Consider the following 14,444-nt stretch of genomic DNA (forward strand, 5'->3'; position numbering starts at 1 on the left):
AAAAAAAAAAAAGCATGGATATCGTAGCTCAGTGGAATACTTGCTTAGCATGTACAGGGTCAAGAGTCTGGGTCCCAAGCATATTCATACTCTCAAACATCAGCATCTTGGATGAGATAGGGCTCATTCAAGGTTGTCTGCCTATAGACCACACACAGCTTGACACTCAGGGATAAAAACGACATGAACGTTGTCTTCGAATCTAGTAATCTAATTGAACTGATGATCAGAACACAGAAAACAATTCACTTTTACAACAGCAATGTTCATGGAGCACTCACTGTATGCCAGGTCATTGTTTTGAAGCTCATAGATTTGTAGGATCTAAAACATCCATATGATGTAGTCAATAACTGATTCCTACTTTACAATTGAGGAGATGAAAGTACACAGTTAATAAGCTGTCTGGCCTGCTAGTCACCAATGTGGATAAATCTTCCATTAAAGGACATAGCAGGGCTATTGATAATTGTACCAACAACCTATGTTTGGAAGGTCCAGAAGGACCTGCATCTTGGATGCCATGAGTTTGCAAGCATGCCCTTTCTATTTGGCTGAAGCTTCCTTGGTGAAATGAGGGCTTTGTGTGCCCATGGATTCAGGGGTTGGACCTGCATGGATATACTAGCTGGAGAGATAGAATCCCCTTTGATTCCTGGTGACTGCAATGGCCTCATTTGGGTATGCATTTGATTGGTAAGATTTAAATAAACTAAAACCCAGCTGCTTCCAAGGAACCTTCATCAATCTCTTTCTTGCATTTTTTCCTGTCGACCAAGGGATTTCAGATACAGTGACCTTTAGAGAATAACTTTTTAACTTTATTCAACTCATCCCTTTGTACCTTAATGGCACAAGTGGAAGTGGCTGTTCTTCTTCATCTAAGGGCATATTAACAATGAAGAAAGGACGTGCCGTTAGATAATGGGGTTCTGTCTCTGTCTCTTGACTCTTCAGATTTTCCCATGGTGGGCCAAATGAGGCTGACTGCCTAGAAGAAAAGGTTCTTGGGTAACTTGTCATTCTTTTCTCTTCTGACGTAAGTTGCCTACTAAGGTGCTTCTGGCTGTTCATTGGCTTTGGGGGAATAATTCGGTAGGTTGGGATAGTAGATCTCAACAGAGAGCATGCCTAGAGTATTTATCATCCTTAGGTGCCAGGCAGCTCTGCCTCTACTCTGGGTTCTCCCTCCAACGGCATCCCCCAGAGCCCTTTCTAAGAGGACAAAGCTCCTCCTGTTCCGTGTCTCACAGCACACCTGAGCTTTTTCACAGTACTTTCAAGCCTGCAATTTTCTTCTCTCCATCCCTTGTCTTCTGTATTGATAGAATAAAGGTGCTGTGGAAATGGCTCAGTCGTTAGAGTGCCAGCCAGAAAGACTTCAGTTCTGATGCCAGCATCCACACAGAAAGCCCGGTGCAGAGTGGCACATGCATCCGTAATCCAGCAACAATAAAGTTCGCTGGACACAGGCTCTAGCCAATGAACTACAAGCTCAACAAGAGACCTCTGGCTAAAAAATTGGGAGGTTGGGGATAGTGACTGAGGAAGATGCCTCATATCTGATATGAGGGAGATACCTGATATCAATCTCTGGCTTCCATACCTGCATACATGCAAACACATCCACGCATACAAATGCCCACATGTACATGGACATCATGTAATACACACACACACACACACACACACACACACACACACACACACACACCTCTCATATATAGGATCAGCTATGAGTAGACAAGAAGGGTTTTTTCTTCATTTTATCTTATGCTGAGGATCAAACCCAAAGAACTGAACATGCTGGCCAAGCATTCTACTGAGTTACGGCCCCAATCCTAGAATAATAACATCCATAAATGTAAAACTGATAACCAAATCTTAAACACCTGGCATATACTGGAAATTAAAAAAAAATCTTGGTGACCAAATAAAATAATGAATTTAACTATTCAGAATGTCACAGTCCCAGACAGAGGTTCTACACTAGTGGCTTTCAACCTTGTTAATGCTGTGACCCTTCAATACAGTTTCTCATATTGTGGTGACTCCCAACCATAAAATGATTTTCTTTGTTACTCAATAAGTGTAATTTTGCTACTGTTACAAATTGTAATGCAAAAATTTGTGTTTTCTGATGGTCTCAGGTGACCCCTGTGATAAGGTCATTCATCCCCGAAGTGCACTGCTCTAGACATTCAGTTTGCATCTGGGAGGTGCTCATCACTTAGAGAAGATATCAATATTTTGACTGGTCAGAATGGCAGCACATTCTGTTGTGCTTTGCATATTTGGGGGATAAAACTTAGATGTAATAAAACGCATACATCTTAGGTATTCAAGGCAGTTTCACAGAGGAACACACTTGTGAGAATCAGTTCTCTATCAAGATATGTAACATGGCCACCACTCAGGAAGTAGACTCTTGCCCCTGCACCCATACAGCTCTGTTCCTTCCATTGCCCTGATTTTTCCAGTTTGGTTTTTTTCCCATTCTAGAGCTTCAAGTGATTGGAATAATATAGTATGCTCTGAATAATATAGTATGCTCTGAAGTGCAATGCCTCAGCCCAGAGGCTAGTGCTACTGAGATTCAGCGTGATGCTGCAAATACAGCTCTTTTCATTCTCCGCGGAGTAGTAGGGGCATTGGTTATCAAGGCTCCCAATGACGAATTCCCAGACTAGTTCATCTTTTGATGACCATGAACACATAACTCACAGTTATGATGACACCAATCCTAGCCTTCATGAGTGTTGTCGAATGGGTCTTTTAATAGACACGTGCCTTCCTGTTTCTAGAGTGAATACATAGGAATAAAATAGTTGGCTAAATGATATTTAACTCTTAGGAGAAACTTCTAGAACTTTCCCTAAAGGAGCTGTGTGACTTTGCATCCTACCTCTGATGTGTGTGGATTCCACTTGTTCTGTATCCGTTCCATTATATATTGTTGCTCTTTAAAATTCTAGCCATGCTGGTCATGGAGGCGCACGCCTTTGATCCCAGCACTCAGGAGGCAGAGGCAGGTGGATCTCTGAGTTGAAGGCCAGCCTTATCTACAAAGTTCTAGGAAAGCCAGGGCTACACAGAGAAACCTTGTCTCAAAAATATAAATAAAATAAAATAAATCAATAAATAAATGATTCTAGCCATTCTTTTGGGTAATTGAAGGTGGCATCTCACTATAGTTTAAGAGCATTTAAGAAGGATTACGTTTTACTTATTACTATTGTTTGTGTGTATGCATGCTATGTGTATGTTGGAGCGTGTTCCCCAGAGCCCACATAGAGATCAAAGGACAATGCTGTGGAATCCGGTCTCTCCTTACTGCTTTCCTGACTGCTGGAGACAGAATTCAGTAGCCAGGCTTGAGCTGCAGGTTGGCCTCTACCCACTGAGACATCTCCCTGGCTCTCACTGCTGTTTTAACTAGCAGCTTGCTGACCTTGAATTGTCTTGAAACAGTTTTTTGTTGTTGTTGTTGTTGTTGTTATGATTACTGGGACACTGATTTATCATATTGTATGAATTGTGCATTCAAATATTTTACTTATTTAGAAAAGTTGTTTTTCTCTTATTATCTTAAGGATTCTTTATATATTCTGGGCACATTTATTTTGGTCAGGAAAATATTTTAAAAAATACTTTCTCGCTCTCCACACTGTATTTTTTGAGAGACATTCATTAAATTCTCTAACTTTCTAACTTGATTTCTTCTCTTCCACAGTTTTTGCAGCCTGTCTAGGTCTCCTGTACATTTGCGCCCGTCACAAGTATTTCTGGGGCTATGCAGAAGCCGCTGAGAAAAGGTAAAGAGAGCACAATTGTGACATATTTGTGCAAGTACAGCAGGGTCAGTTTGCTGTTGTTGAGAGGCACTAAGGTCACATGGAGTATTGGCAACCACAATGACCTGTGCTGGCCGGGGCCAGTCCTGCTAAGCCACACAATTAGGCATGCTATGAAAAAATGGAAGTGTGTACCTGCTCATCGAACAGGAGCTGTGTTTGGTTTTTGATTTGATTTCGAGGTAAGATTTCTCTGTATATCCCTGGCTGTCCTGGAACTAGCTCTGTAGACTAAGCAGGCCTCGAACTCATAGAGATCACCTGCTGGGATTAAAGACACATGGCACCAGGTGCTGCGTGGCACTTGGACTCTTAATCCCAGCAAGACTTCAGCATTGTTTCTAGCCTGCTTAGGCAGGTCACTACTGGGCAGGGGCCAGGTGACCTCAGGGCTTGGCATCTTCTTTACATTTCTTGCAAGTTCTGAGCAGTCCACCAGCGAGCAGCCTTTACCAGGACCCTGAAGGCTTTGGCACAGCACAGTCTGACACCTTCCTCACGTTCACTCTGCAGGAAAATTGGTTTCCGGCTGAGCCTGGGGATTTTGGCCTTGCTGACTGTCCTTGCTGCCCTGGGAATAGCAAGCCGATTCCTGGACGAATACCTGGACTTTCATGTTGCCAAGAAACTAAAGAAGTCCTTCTAAGTTTTCCTCTTCTCTTTCATGCTTGTAGAGGCCGTCACCACTCTGAAAACAATATGATGCCATGTGTTAAATAAAACTTTTAAAGCTTTTATTTGTCTCGTTGTTGTGGCTTTGTGGAAGGGCTCCCTTTTGCAGAGCAGTGAGTTTCCCTGCTTGAGAAGAGAGTTCCCCCATGTGGGCTCACCTGTACCAGGTGTGTCACTCCCAGGCTCTTAGGATGCACGTTGACGGTGTGATTGTTTTAGTGGGGACGAAGCTTGACCCACATGCTGGCTTCTGTCCTGAAGAACAGTCCCAGGTAGAAGCAGCTTAGGCAAATAGACCCTTAGCACTGGCTACAGCAGAGCAACAAATGCCAGGAGGAGATACCAAACACATGAAATAGCCAGACTAGAGAGTCATCAACTAATCACAACTCTTGTCTGTGAAGATGTAGTTCATGAAGAATCAAGGAAAAAGAGAGACAAGCACCATTTTAAGGACCCCTCACCCCCCGGGGAAGGGTTCATTTCCCTTGACAGAGGATCTTTGATTCCTGCCGACAATGGCAGAGTCTGACCTGGCTCCCACAGCAAATCTGTATCTTGTGGGGCTTGTGGTGTAACTGAGGACCCAGGGGAAGCCGGGTGGCTGTCGTCTCTTGGTGTGTAGTCCCAACCTGACACTTTCAATATTCATTTGATATTTCAGTTTCTCTTCTGACAATTGGGACTGATTCTAGCTTCTGGTCTCAAAGACTTTAGGAAAAAGTCTCTGTCACCTCTGTCAGCTGGCTGCAGACACCTTCTAGATATTCTTTAGTGTCACTAGAATATGAATAGTAGAAAAGAAAACAAGAAATAACAATGCTTCCTGGACAGCATCAGACACCCCACTGAATGCTGGCAAGACACTGGCTTGGAAAGGGGACATCTGGACTTAGGCTGAATCCCACCATTGGTAGCTGATTGACTTTGGACAAGGTACCCCTCAACAGGAAGTGGTATGGAAGAAAGCGAGTGCTCAGAGTCATAAGACCATTGGCTGCCCTGTCACCTGTGGTCACAGCACAGGACCCCAGCCAGCACTCTGTAGCTCTGACCTTTGTTTTCTTCTTAGGTAAAACACAGCTGATCCTTAAAAATGCCACACTAAATGTAGCTGGGGTTTTGTTGTTGTTGGTGGTGTTGTTTTGGGTTTGCCCTATGGCATATTACCATATCCAAATGTCATTTGGAAGAAGAAAAAAAGAAAACTTTCAAAAATTTTAAGATCTTAAAATAACTCCTATTTTGATTTAGTTATGCACGTGCTTATGCACATGCATGTACCCTCACACACATGCATACAGATGGTTAAACACATGTGGAAACAGGCAAAGCATGCACCAGGCTTTCAAAACGTTCGTCTTCAGCTATTACTATGGAATTAGTTTTTGTTCCAATCCTCTTGCCACCAGGGAGCCTCTGTAGTATTTTAATCACTATTACATTGGGCTGTAAGACCCTGGGGAGAGCTAGCCTCCTCCACAGTGGATTTCCTTCTCTCTGGCCAAAGAGATGTTTTTGAGACAGGGTCTCAGGATGGCCTTGATTTCACAATCCTTCTGCCCCAACCTTCCCAGTGCCTGGCAGGTTGTCTCTTCTTGGTCTGATAGTTGTATGTAGACGTCTTTTTTTTTTTTTTTTTTTTTTTTTTTAGTAAATCTGACACTTTTTACACCAAGAAATCAGATTCGTTACTTGGAAACACAGTCATGAGAAGCGGGACCAAGGGTTTCCTTTTGTCTACTACTGAAGCCTCGCAAGGCGTGAGGACCAAAGGGCGGCAAGATACTTGATCAATCAATCCCGAATAAGGAAAAAGGACAGCTGTGGAAGATCTTTGTGAGGCTGCAACAGCTCAGATAGGGAGTAAGAAGTAGAAGCACGAGGAGGGGCTGTGTTTGCTAGGAGCTGCGTGTTAGGTGCTGTAGTTCCTTTTTGTTTTTTGTTTGTTTGTTTGTTTGTTTGTTTGTTTGTTTTGAGACAGGGTTTCTCTGTGTAGCTCTGCCTGTCCTGGAACTCACTCTATAGACCAGGCTGGCCTCGAACTCAGAAATCTGCCTGCCTCTGCCTCCCAAGTGCTGAGATTAAAGGCATGTGCCACCACTGCCCAGCTCTGTAGGTCTTTTAATGACACTGTTAGGGTAGAGAACGAATGCTCTCTGCGGCTGCTCACTGAGGTGTTGAGCGAGGATGTGGTCACAGGCACATATTTTTCTTTGAAATGACTCCCAAATTATGCATAAGGAGTATGCATGGTAAAGTAGTAATCACGGTTAAACTGAGCTGATGGCTGGGACTGGAGATACTTTCTGTGTCCCTGAGGGTCTGGAAATGTTCAAAGTTTTAAACTCTTAAAAAGAAGCTGAAACAAACAAAAAAAGTCAGTTTTTCATAGCTGGAAAGTTTCATTTCCAGAGATGTGACGGGGACATAGGGGCTTTGCTGGACCCATCAGTGTTGGTCTGGTCACAGTGGCCTGTGTCTGGGCAGGGACATGAGGACTCCTGGGTATGTAGAAGCTGCAGTAATTTCTGCTGCTTGTTATCGGAAGTGAGGTGGGCACGTGTGGCAGCTGAGCTGTAGACTCAAGAGTATCCCAGGCCCTTTGAACTGAACAACGACGACCAAAGAGAATAAGGGAAGGGTGGAAAGAACACAATGAATTAGGAAGCAGCTGAGCAGGTCACACGTAGTCTCCTGTAGTCTTGCTCCTTCCCAGAAAACCTTCTACTGCTTATTTCCGTGCTTGGACATCAAACTATGTCCAAAGCATCACTAATAAGAACAATATTACATCATGTGTCTCCGACCCCCAGCTGCCCCGTCTCAGGCACTTGAATCTGGAACCATCCTTAATCCTCGAAGAAGTTCCATGTGTCTCATATGCCCAGTGACTTCCGAGAAATCTAGAAGTCTGGTCTCTTCCTCCTCTCATGGCACACCGACTGCTCTAGGACATCATAGCACTGGAAGATCACGCATGGAAGACTTTTTTAAAAATTTTTTACTACAGGTGAGCCTCACACTGGCGGAGAGCCACTTGCTTCTGTTGGGATAAAGGCGTGTGCCACCACACCCAGCAAGACAACAAAGAGCTTATCGGGACAGTGCAGCCAGGACTTTGATAGGAACCACACACAGGAAAGGGTGGTTGCTGCTTCAGCAAGGGGTTGGATGGCCACCATGGCTTGTGACTGTCCCCGAGTCAAATGATATCAAAAGCCCTAGTCTCCAGGGACTAACTTTCACACTGAGCCTGAAATGCAAAAATCTTACAATCAGCTGGTGCCTCGGCCCCACCCCCAACACTGTCTTGACTCATAAGATCCATCAGTTCTTGGCATTTTCTAGACTGGCATCCACAGTCATCTTGTAGAATCCTTGTAGGCGCATGGTAGATGGTTGTGGAGTGTTTAAACATGAACTTCATATCACACGTTCAGCTTTATCTTAATAAAATTATAGATTTATTTTTTTTAAGAAGAAAGGTATTCCACTCATCCAGTCCCCAACAGATTTTAGTATAAATTTTAAAGAGAGGAGTCATTACTCTTCTCAGAGTGCCATGTTTTTACCCTGTTGTTAACTCTCTCTCTCTCTCTCTCATTCTCCTTCAGACTAAAACAGATTCATGTTTACCATCCTGCTATCTGGTAGAGCCCGAGCTTGTCTAGGGGCTAGCCCACTGTCAGCCAACCTGGAAATATAGTCTGCTGTGGGTAGGACTAGCCTCTTCGTGCACAGTCAAGTTCATTCTTTCTCTTGGCTTACGTATATTAAAACTCACCTTTGTTTTGGAACTCTTTCAACTGATGACTTCTGTGATCTATTTTCTTAACTCAGAGTTTTGAAATGTGTTATTTTACTGTGTTTTAAGTTTACTGGCGTGTCTTAGGGCAGGTCTTCTGAAAGTGGAGAAGAGAATTCCCATGTATGGGTTTATTAATAAAGGGCTTGAAGGAGGAGAAATAAAGAGCGGGACAGCAGATGGAGAATGAGAAGAAACCTAGCATAGGGGCAAGTGTGAGCCAAGCGCCAGCCTCTGCCTGATCCTGCCGCCAGCTTGGAGCATCGTTCAGTCTCAGACTTTGTCCAGACAAAGCCTGTTATGATCCTGCAGCAGTGAGTTATTGGCTAGAGTTAGCAGAGTATAAACGAGAAGCATTTTCAGCTCAGGGTGGGTACGGGAAAAGCCAGGTCAGGCCCTGGTTTGTTGGAGAAACAGGGAACACAAGGAAAGGGAGGTGTCAGAAATTAGCAAGACTGCTAATGACTTCTTCCTAATACATTCCTAAAATTTTTATCCATCAAATTTTCATTACCCATTTTCTCTTCAATATATTTTTATATGTGTGTGTGCACATGTGTGTGTGCATGTGCACACACATGTGAACCATCAGGCTCATATATAAAGGCCAAAGGACAACTTCCTTGTGTACGTTCTCTCCTTCCACCATGTTGGTTCCAGGGACTGAACTCAAGTTAGCAGGCTTGGTGGCAAGCTCCTCTACCAGATGAGCCACATCCCTCAGGGTGCTCCAGTAAATTTAGAAAATCTCTGTGATGTGGTTGAATTTGAAAGGCTGAGAGTGATTGATTTCTACTGTTAAATACTCGTTTGAACAACACCATCACAGTTCTGAGAAAGGACTCTGCAGTCAGGCCACTAAAACCCAGGCATGATCCATCTGCCTAACTGACTGACAATGGGACACAGAGAGGACCCTAAAGCGAACTGGGCTATGGATTGATTCAGATAGTGACATTTTATTGGTTGGTTGTTTTTTCTTTAAAAGCGGTATGTCAACATTGCTTTGCTTCTACATATCAGAGTTGTGTACATTCCATAAAGGAGATAAGCAATGCTTGATGTACAAAGTAAGAACAAAATAGAAAAATCTGAAGAAAATGGAGGAAGTTGCCATACGTCATACAGTAGAAATCAGTAACTAGATGTCATCTGAAGTGTAATATTACCTCTTCAATGATGAGTTAGGGAGGAAATAAAAATACTCTATTTTAAACAAACATTTTATATATATATATATATTTTATGTATACTTTTTACATATAGTAGACCCAGTGATATCTGTAGCATTGTAAAAACTTATTTACAAATAGCTTTTTTAGACATTACATATACATCAGCACCGTAGTAAAAACAAAAACAAAACGAGCTCATTAAAATCTACCACTCTATTAGTTGGTCCTCAGACTGGGCACTTGCAGGAGGCTTTTAAAAGACAACGAGCCCCCTCTCTCCACCTCCAGTTTCTCATCATTGCTTGTATATTTCTTTCCTGTACCTGGCAGGAAAAAGTGATAAATTTGCATCCTACACTTTCTCGATTTACTATTTTTTTTTTTTTTTTACATTTTTATTTTTTGGTTTTCACGTGTTTCCACTCAGTTTCCCTAGTGGCAGTTCCTCCCCATTCCGGGAGGTCACAGTCACCTTGCCACCATCTCTTTGGAGAGGCACGCAGCTCCTCACCCTGGTACCTCTGGCTTTACTTCCTGTCTGAGCAGGTCTGGAACTCTGGGGATATGGAGAACAAATTAAGGGTTACCCTCTCCCTCTCCCTGGCACCCCACCTCAGCTTTCTTCGGCATCCTCTCTGCGCTCTCTTGGGTATGGCCACTTAAGTCCCCACAGGCTCCAGTCTTCTGTCGTAAGGTGTATATGAAGACAGAGAAGGAAGCCAGTTTGTAGGATGTACATGTGCTCTGGTGTGTGTGTGTGCACATGTGTGTGTGTAGGTGTGTGTGGGGGGAGGGGTCAGGAGGAAAGTAAACAACATGGACAAATGTCACATGACCTCCAAGATGGGATTGTGGGAGTGGAGGTAAAGACCAAGAGACAAGGCTTGCGACCATGGGAGGCGGTTCACTTCTTAGTTTTCACTTCAGCAGGCATGTGTGAGTTCCATGGAGAACGGCTGCACAGCTGTGGAAGCAGAGTGAGTGCCTTTAGGATAGTGGCCACACTTCCCTCTCCTCTCCTCTCCTCCGCACCAGATCGTTAAGACAGAGGTATGCCGTTCAGCTTTTCCATCTCTAGCATTTGATATTTGTCTTCTTGATGCTGGAGTTGATGAGCAAGGCTGATTCTGGAGTGCCATCGATGACACCATCTGAAAGAACTGGGCATCTTCAGGCCGCTCTTCCCTGGGGACTGCAGAAGCATGGGTGTGGCTCTTATAAACCCGCAGTTCTTATCAGTGCCGCCAGCCTACTCCGCTCCAGCGGAGAAGGTTGACTTTCCACTTGGTGGAAGAAGATTCCAGTGTCGCCTTCCATGCCAGGCACTGTCTACATTCTTGCATTTATGTTGACTCTGCCTCAGCCCTTCACTTCCTGGATAGTCTGTAGGGAGAAGTAAAGGCAGGCTGGCATGGAGGCTGGGAGGAGTGGAGGCAGGGGTGAGGATGGAAGGGGCCGGCTTGGCAGACACTGAACTGCAGGAGTCTTTCCACCCATGTGGCCATAAGCATATGAAAACCAGCTAGATGTGTCAAATTGGATGGGAGCTCAACCAGAGTGGTAGCCGCCATGGCCTCCAGCCGAAGCTGACCATCAGGGCTACTGGTTGGGCCCTTCTCAAGCATAGTTGGCCTCACCTCCAGGCCTGGTGAGGTGGCTGGCAGCAACACCTTACCGTTCCTGAGGGTCACCACTGGGCAGGAGACAAACAGGCCTGGCGGATCTTTGCTTGTTTCCCTGGGGCCAGCTCAGGTGAGCTCACGGTTCTTCATTCCTGCCTCCAAATCCAGGAACATGTCTGGAAGTGTACCTCTCTTTCTGACCTATGCACATGGCACGTGTGCCTCCTCTGCTGGGCTTCTTCTGGCTGAGACTCCATCTCTTGTCTCCAAAGCTGAGGTCTCGGGACCTGAGGCAGGAAGGCCTAAGGGGACCTCATCTTGGGCCAGAGTCCCTCTGGGCTGGAACAGCTCCTCTGGACCAGAAGATCCCAGGGGTGCTTAGCAGAGGAGCTCGTGTTGCCTCCACTTCCTCACCTGCTCTCTACATCCCTTCTCTGCAGGTGGGTATCGGCATGCCCTCTCTACTTGATTGCTCTGTGGAAGTCAGGTGGAACAATGCTCCACGGAGCCGGGGATGGACACCGGTGCCTTCTACTGTCAGCCAGATGTCATGTTCTCAATTTACGTGGGTCAAAAAAACAAAAAACAAGGATGGGTCTCCATCCTGTTTCCTTCTCACTTGTGAGGCGTCTAGCAGAAGAGCTCTTGGGTTCCCTCCTGACTAGGGGTTACCAAACAGTTCGTCAAGCTCTTGCATCCACTCATCCCCCGGGCCACTTTTGATGATGGAGTCCACGAGGTCTGTACTGTCTGGGAGGCCAGGGAAGGAAGCCCCAGCACCTTCACCGCTATAATTGTATGACATGTCCTGAGCGGGAGTCCGCTCATAGGCCTGGCCCTGGTTGCTTGCAGCAAAGCTGCTGCCTGCTATCTGCTGCTGTGCTGGGGGCTGGCTGAATGCCGGCATTCCAGGGACACCCTGGCTCAGGCCAGGCATGACCAGTGGCCTCACCTGGCTGGCACTTTGCTGTCCTACCAGGGGTGGCATCATCTGACGTCCCATAGCTGCTGGGTTGAGGCTTCTCATTGCACCAGTGTTAGCATCCATGACTGGCTGGCTCAGTCCTTGTGGGAAGTGTTGTTTGGTCAGTCTTGGCTGACCAGCTTGAAGTGGATAGCTGGTGCCATTGTTGAATGGTCCCAACTCTCCACTAGTCCTCCCGGGAACTCCCTGTAAGCTCCGCTGTTGCCAGTTTTGTGCTCCTTGCTGGACGGTTCCCATGACACTCTGAAGCCTTGGTGGGCCTTGGGGCCTAGGCAAGGCCTGGCCTACGGGCCCTTTCAGCTGCTGGTGCTGCTGCGAAAGAGCCGAGTTCACCAGCATGCTTTGACTGAAGCCACTCACCATGCCTACCCCCTGGCTGGAGGCTGGAGGCCTGGGTCCCTGGGGTTGGTTGTGTGGGATGCCCATGCCACTTTGGTTGGGATGCTGCAACATTTGTGTCATTCCTGCGTTCATGTTGTACATTCCTGGCTGGCTGGTTGGAGGGGCACTGTAAGGGGCCAGTCCTAACTCTGACTGTGCTGCTGCTGTAGCCATTGTCCCTGGGTTCTGGGAAGGTCCCATTCCCATCATGCCTGCATTCTGTGCCATCAACCTTGACGTTCGCACGCTCTGGAGAGCCGCCTGGTTTCTCACGGCTGCTATGTCCTGGGGTGAACCTACAGAAAGAGAAAAGACAGCCATCACCCACTGTTCTCTGTGTCAACACATTAGACATTGCTGGGATCTTCCTTGGGAATGACAATCCCGCATATGAAAGGATCTACTGCAATAATAAATCTTCAGGAAAAGGTCATTCCTTTTAATGATTATAACACATGAGTTGTGAACATTTTGCAAAATACTGAAAAGTACAAAGTCAAAAATGAAAGTCACCTGGTTCCCAGCATCCAGAGAAGATCCCTGCCAACTTTTATTTATATTTAAATAGGCACAGAAAATTGAGGTCATACCCCCGTGCTCCATTTGTTCATGTTTCAGATGCAAGCTATTTCCTTTCTGGGTATTATGCCATCAAGTCAGTGGGATGCCAACTTTTTGGGCTGTGTTGAATGTGGTGGTATATGCCTGTAAGCCCATCAACTTGGAAGATAGGGAGGCATAAAGATTGTAAGCTCAAGACTGGGCTACATACTGAACTCCACGCTGGCTTGAAGTATACGTAGTGGGATTCTGTCTCAGAAAGGAGGAGGAAGAAGATGAAAAAGGGAAGACGAGAATGTGTTCACTGCACATTCTCGAGCACATTCTCTTTGTAGACTTCATTCAGTTCAGTAGAGAACCCATTCAATGACTCTCCATTCAACTGTTTTTTTTTTTTTTCCCCTTTTATACATGGGTAGGGCTTGAGGTAAAAGGTCATTACCACTGCTTTCAAGCTGTCTGACCAATGAGGCATATTTTAGATCCACCCTGAAGCTCTCTGACTCATCATTGGCTAGTGCAAATGGGCCAGTGCCTGCAGCTAGAAAAAGAAACCACCTCGTCTCTCCTTCCTTGGCAAAGACCCTTGAGTCTTTCTGTAGCAAAGCCCACCTTTCTGGACAGGTGAGGAGCCTATGTTTTTGTACACACAGCATCTACTTAGGTCATTAAAAAGCAGTTGCATGTCCCTTTGAGCCAGATCCCCATAGTGCCAAGGAAAGCAGTCCTCCGGCTGATGTTGGAAAAATCAAAGTTAAAATTGCTTCACTCAGGACATGAGCCAGCAAGTCCAGCATCGAGCACAAGTTCTCCACTCCCCTTCTCCTCTTCTATACTCTCCCCTCCCCCACTCACCTTCCCCTCTTCTCTACTCTCCCCTCCCCCACTCACCTTCTCCTTTTTCTCTCCCCTCTGGACTAGGACTGCCCCGCCATGCAGACAAGACTGCTATTGGGGCCGACAAGCACTAGCCTGCCCTTACAAGTTGTTTAACTGTCAAAATACTCTGCAGCCTTGAGAAAGGAAAGCAGTCTGAGTCTACCCTCCATCCCAGGCTGGCTAGAACTTCTCTGTGACCACCAAGGATCAGTGGGCCTAATAGAGGCCCTCCAGGGATCCTTTGTTGTTGTTGCTCTTTTTCCATGTAAGTTCGTCGATGATGACCTGAATCTAAGTACTCGGAAAGCAATGCACCAGCCACCGACTTGCACACACGTCACAGTGGGAAGCCAGGGCCGGCAGGCACACAGTGACCTCACCTTGGAACTGATTGACCTGCTGCACTGGATATGGATTCCGTTGTTGCTGGAGATGCTGGCGGGGCAGGTGTGGCTGTTGTAACTGCTAGAAAAGATAAGAGAAGCCAGAGGTGAGACGGGGGGGGGG

General features: G+C 45.9%; 2 protein-coding genes across 5 annotated transcripts in view; one reads left to right on the forward strand and one right to left on the reverse strand.

The window, feature by feature from the left end:
- The window catches only part of Mgst2 (microsomal glutathione S-transferase 2), a 22,036-nt gene extending 17,447 nt beyond the window's left edge, over positions 1-4,589 (forward strand). For all 3 annotated transcript variants that reach the window (XM_031376002.1, XM_031376003.1, XM_031376004.1), the window contains 2 exons: positions 3,734-3,815; positions 4,368-4,589. In XM_031376002.1, coding sequence (XP_031231862.1) covers positions 3,734-3,815; positions 4,368-4,500 — 215 coding nt within the window. In that variant the 3' untranslated portion in view covers positions 4,501-4,589. The remainder of the gene's footprint in view (positions 1-3,733; positions 3,816-4,367) is intronic.
- A 4,680-nt stretch (positions 4,590-9,269) lies between these two features.
- Positions 9,270-14,444, reverse strand: part of Maml3 (mastermind like transcriptional coactivator 3) — a 419,869-nt gene continuing 414,694 nt past the window's right edge. Inside the window, exons 4-5 of one of the 2 annotated variants that reach the window (XM_031376215.1) lie at positions 14,318-14,402; positions 9,270-12,793 (exon numbers count right to left, since the gene is read on the reverse strand). In XM_031376215.1, coding sequence (XP_031232075.1) covers positions 11,793-12,793; positions 14,318-14,402 — 1,086 coding nt within the window. In that variant the 3' untranslated portion in view covers positions 9,270-11,792. The remainder of the gene's footprint in view (positions 12,794-14,317; positions 14,403-14,444) is intronic. The other variant, XM_031376216.1, reaches the window with a different exon arrangement.

This window comes from Mastomys coucha, unplaced genomic scaffold (genome assembly GCF_008632895.1).
Source record: "Mastomys coucha isolate ucsf_1 unplaced genomic scaffold, UCSF_Mcou_1 pScaffold16, whole genome shotgun sequence".
In the NCBI taxonomy this organism is placed as follows: domain Eukaryota; kingdom Metazoa; phylum Chordata; class Mammalia; order Rodentia; family Muridae; genus Mastomys; species Mastomys coucha.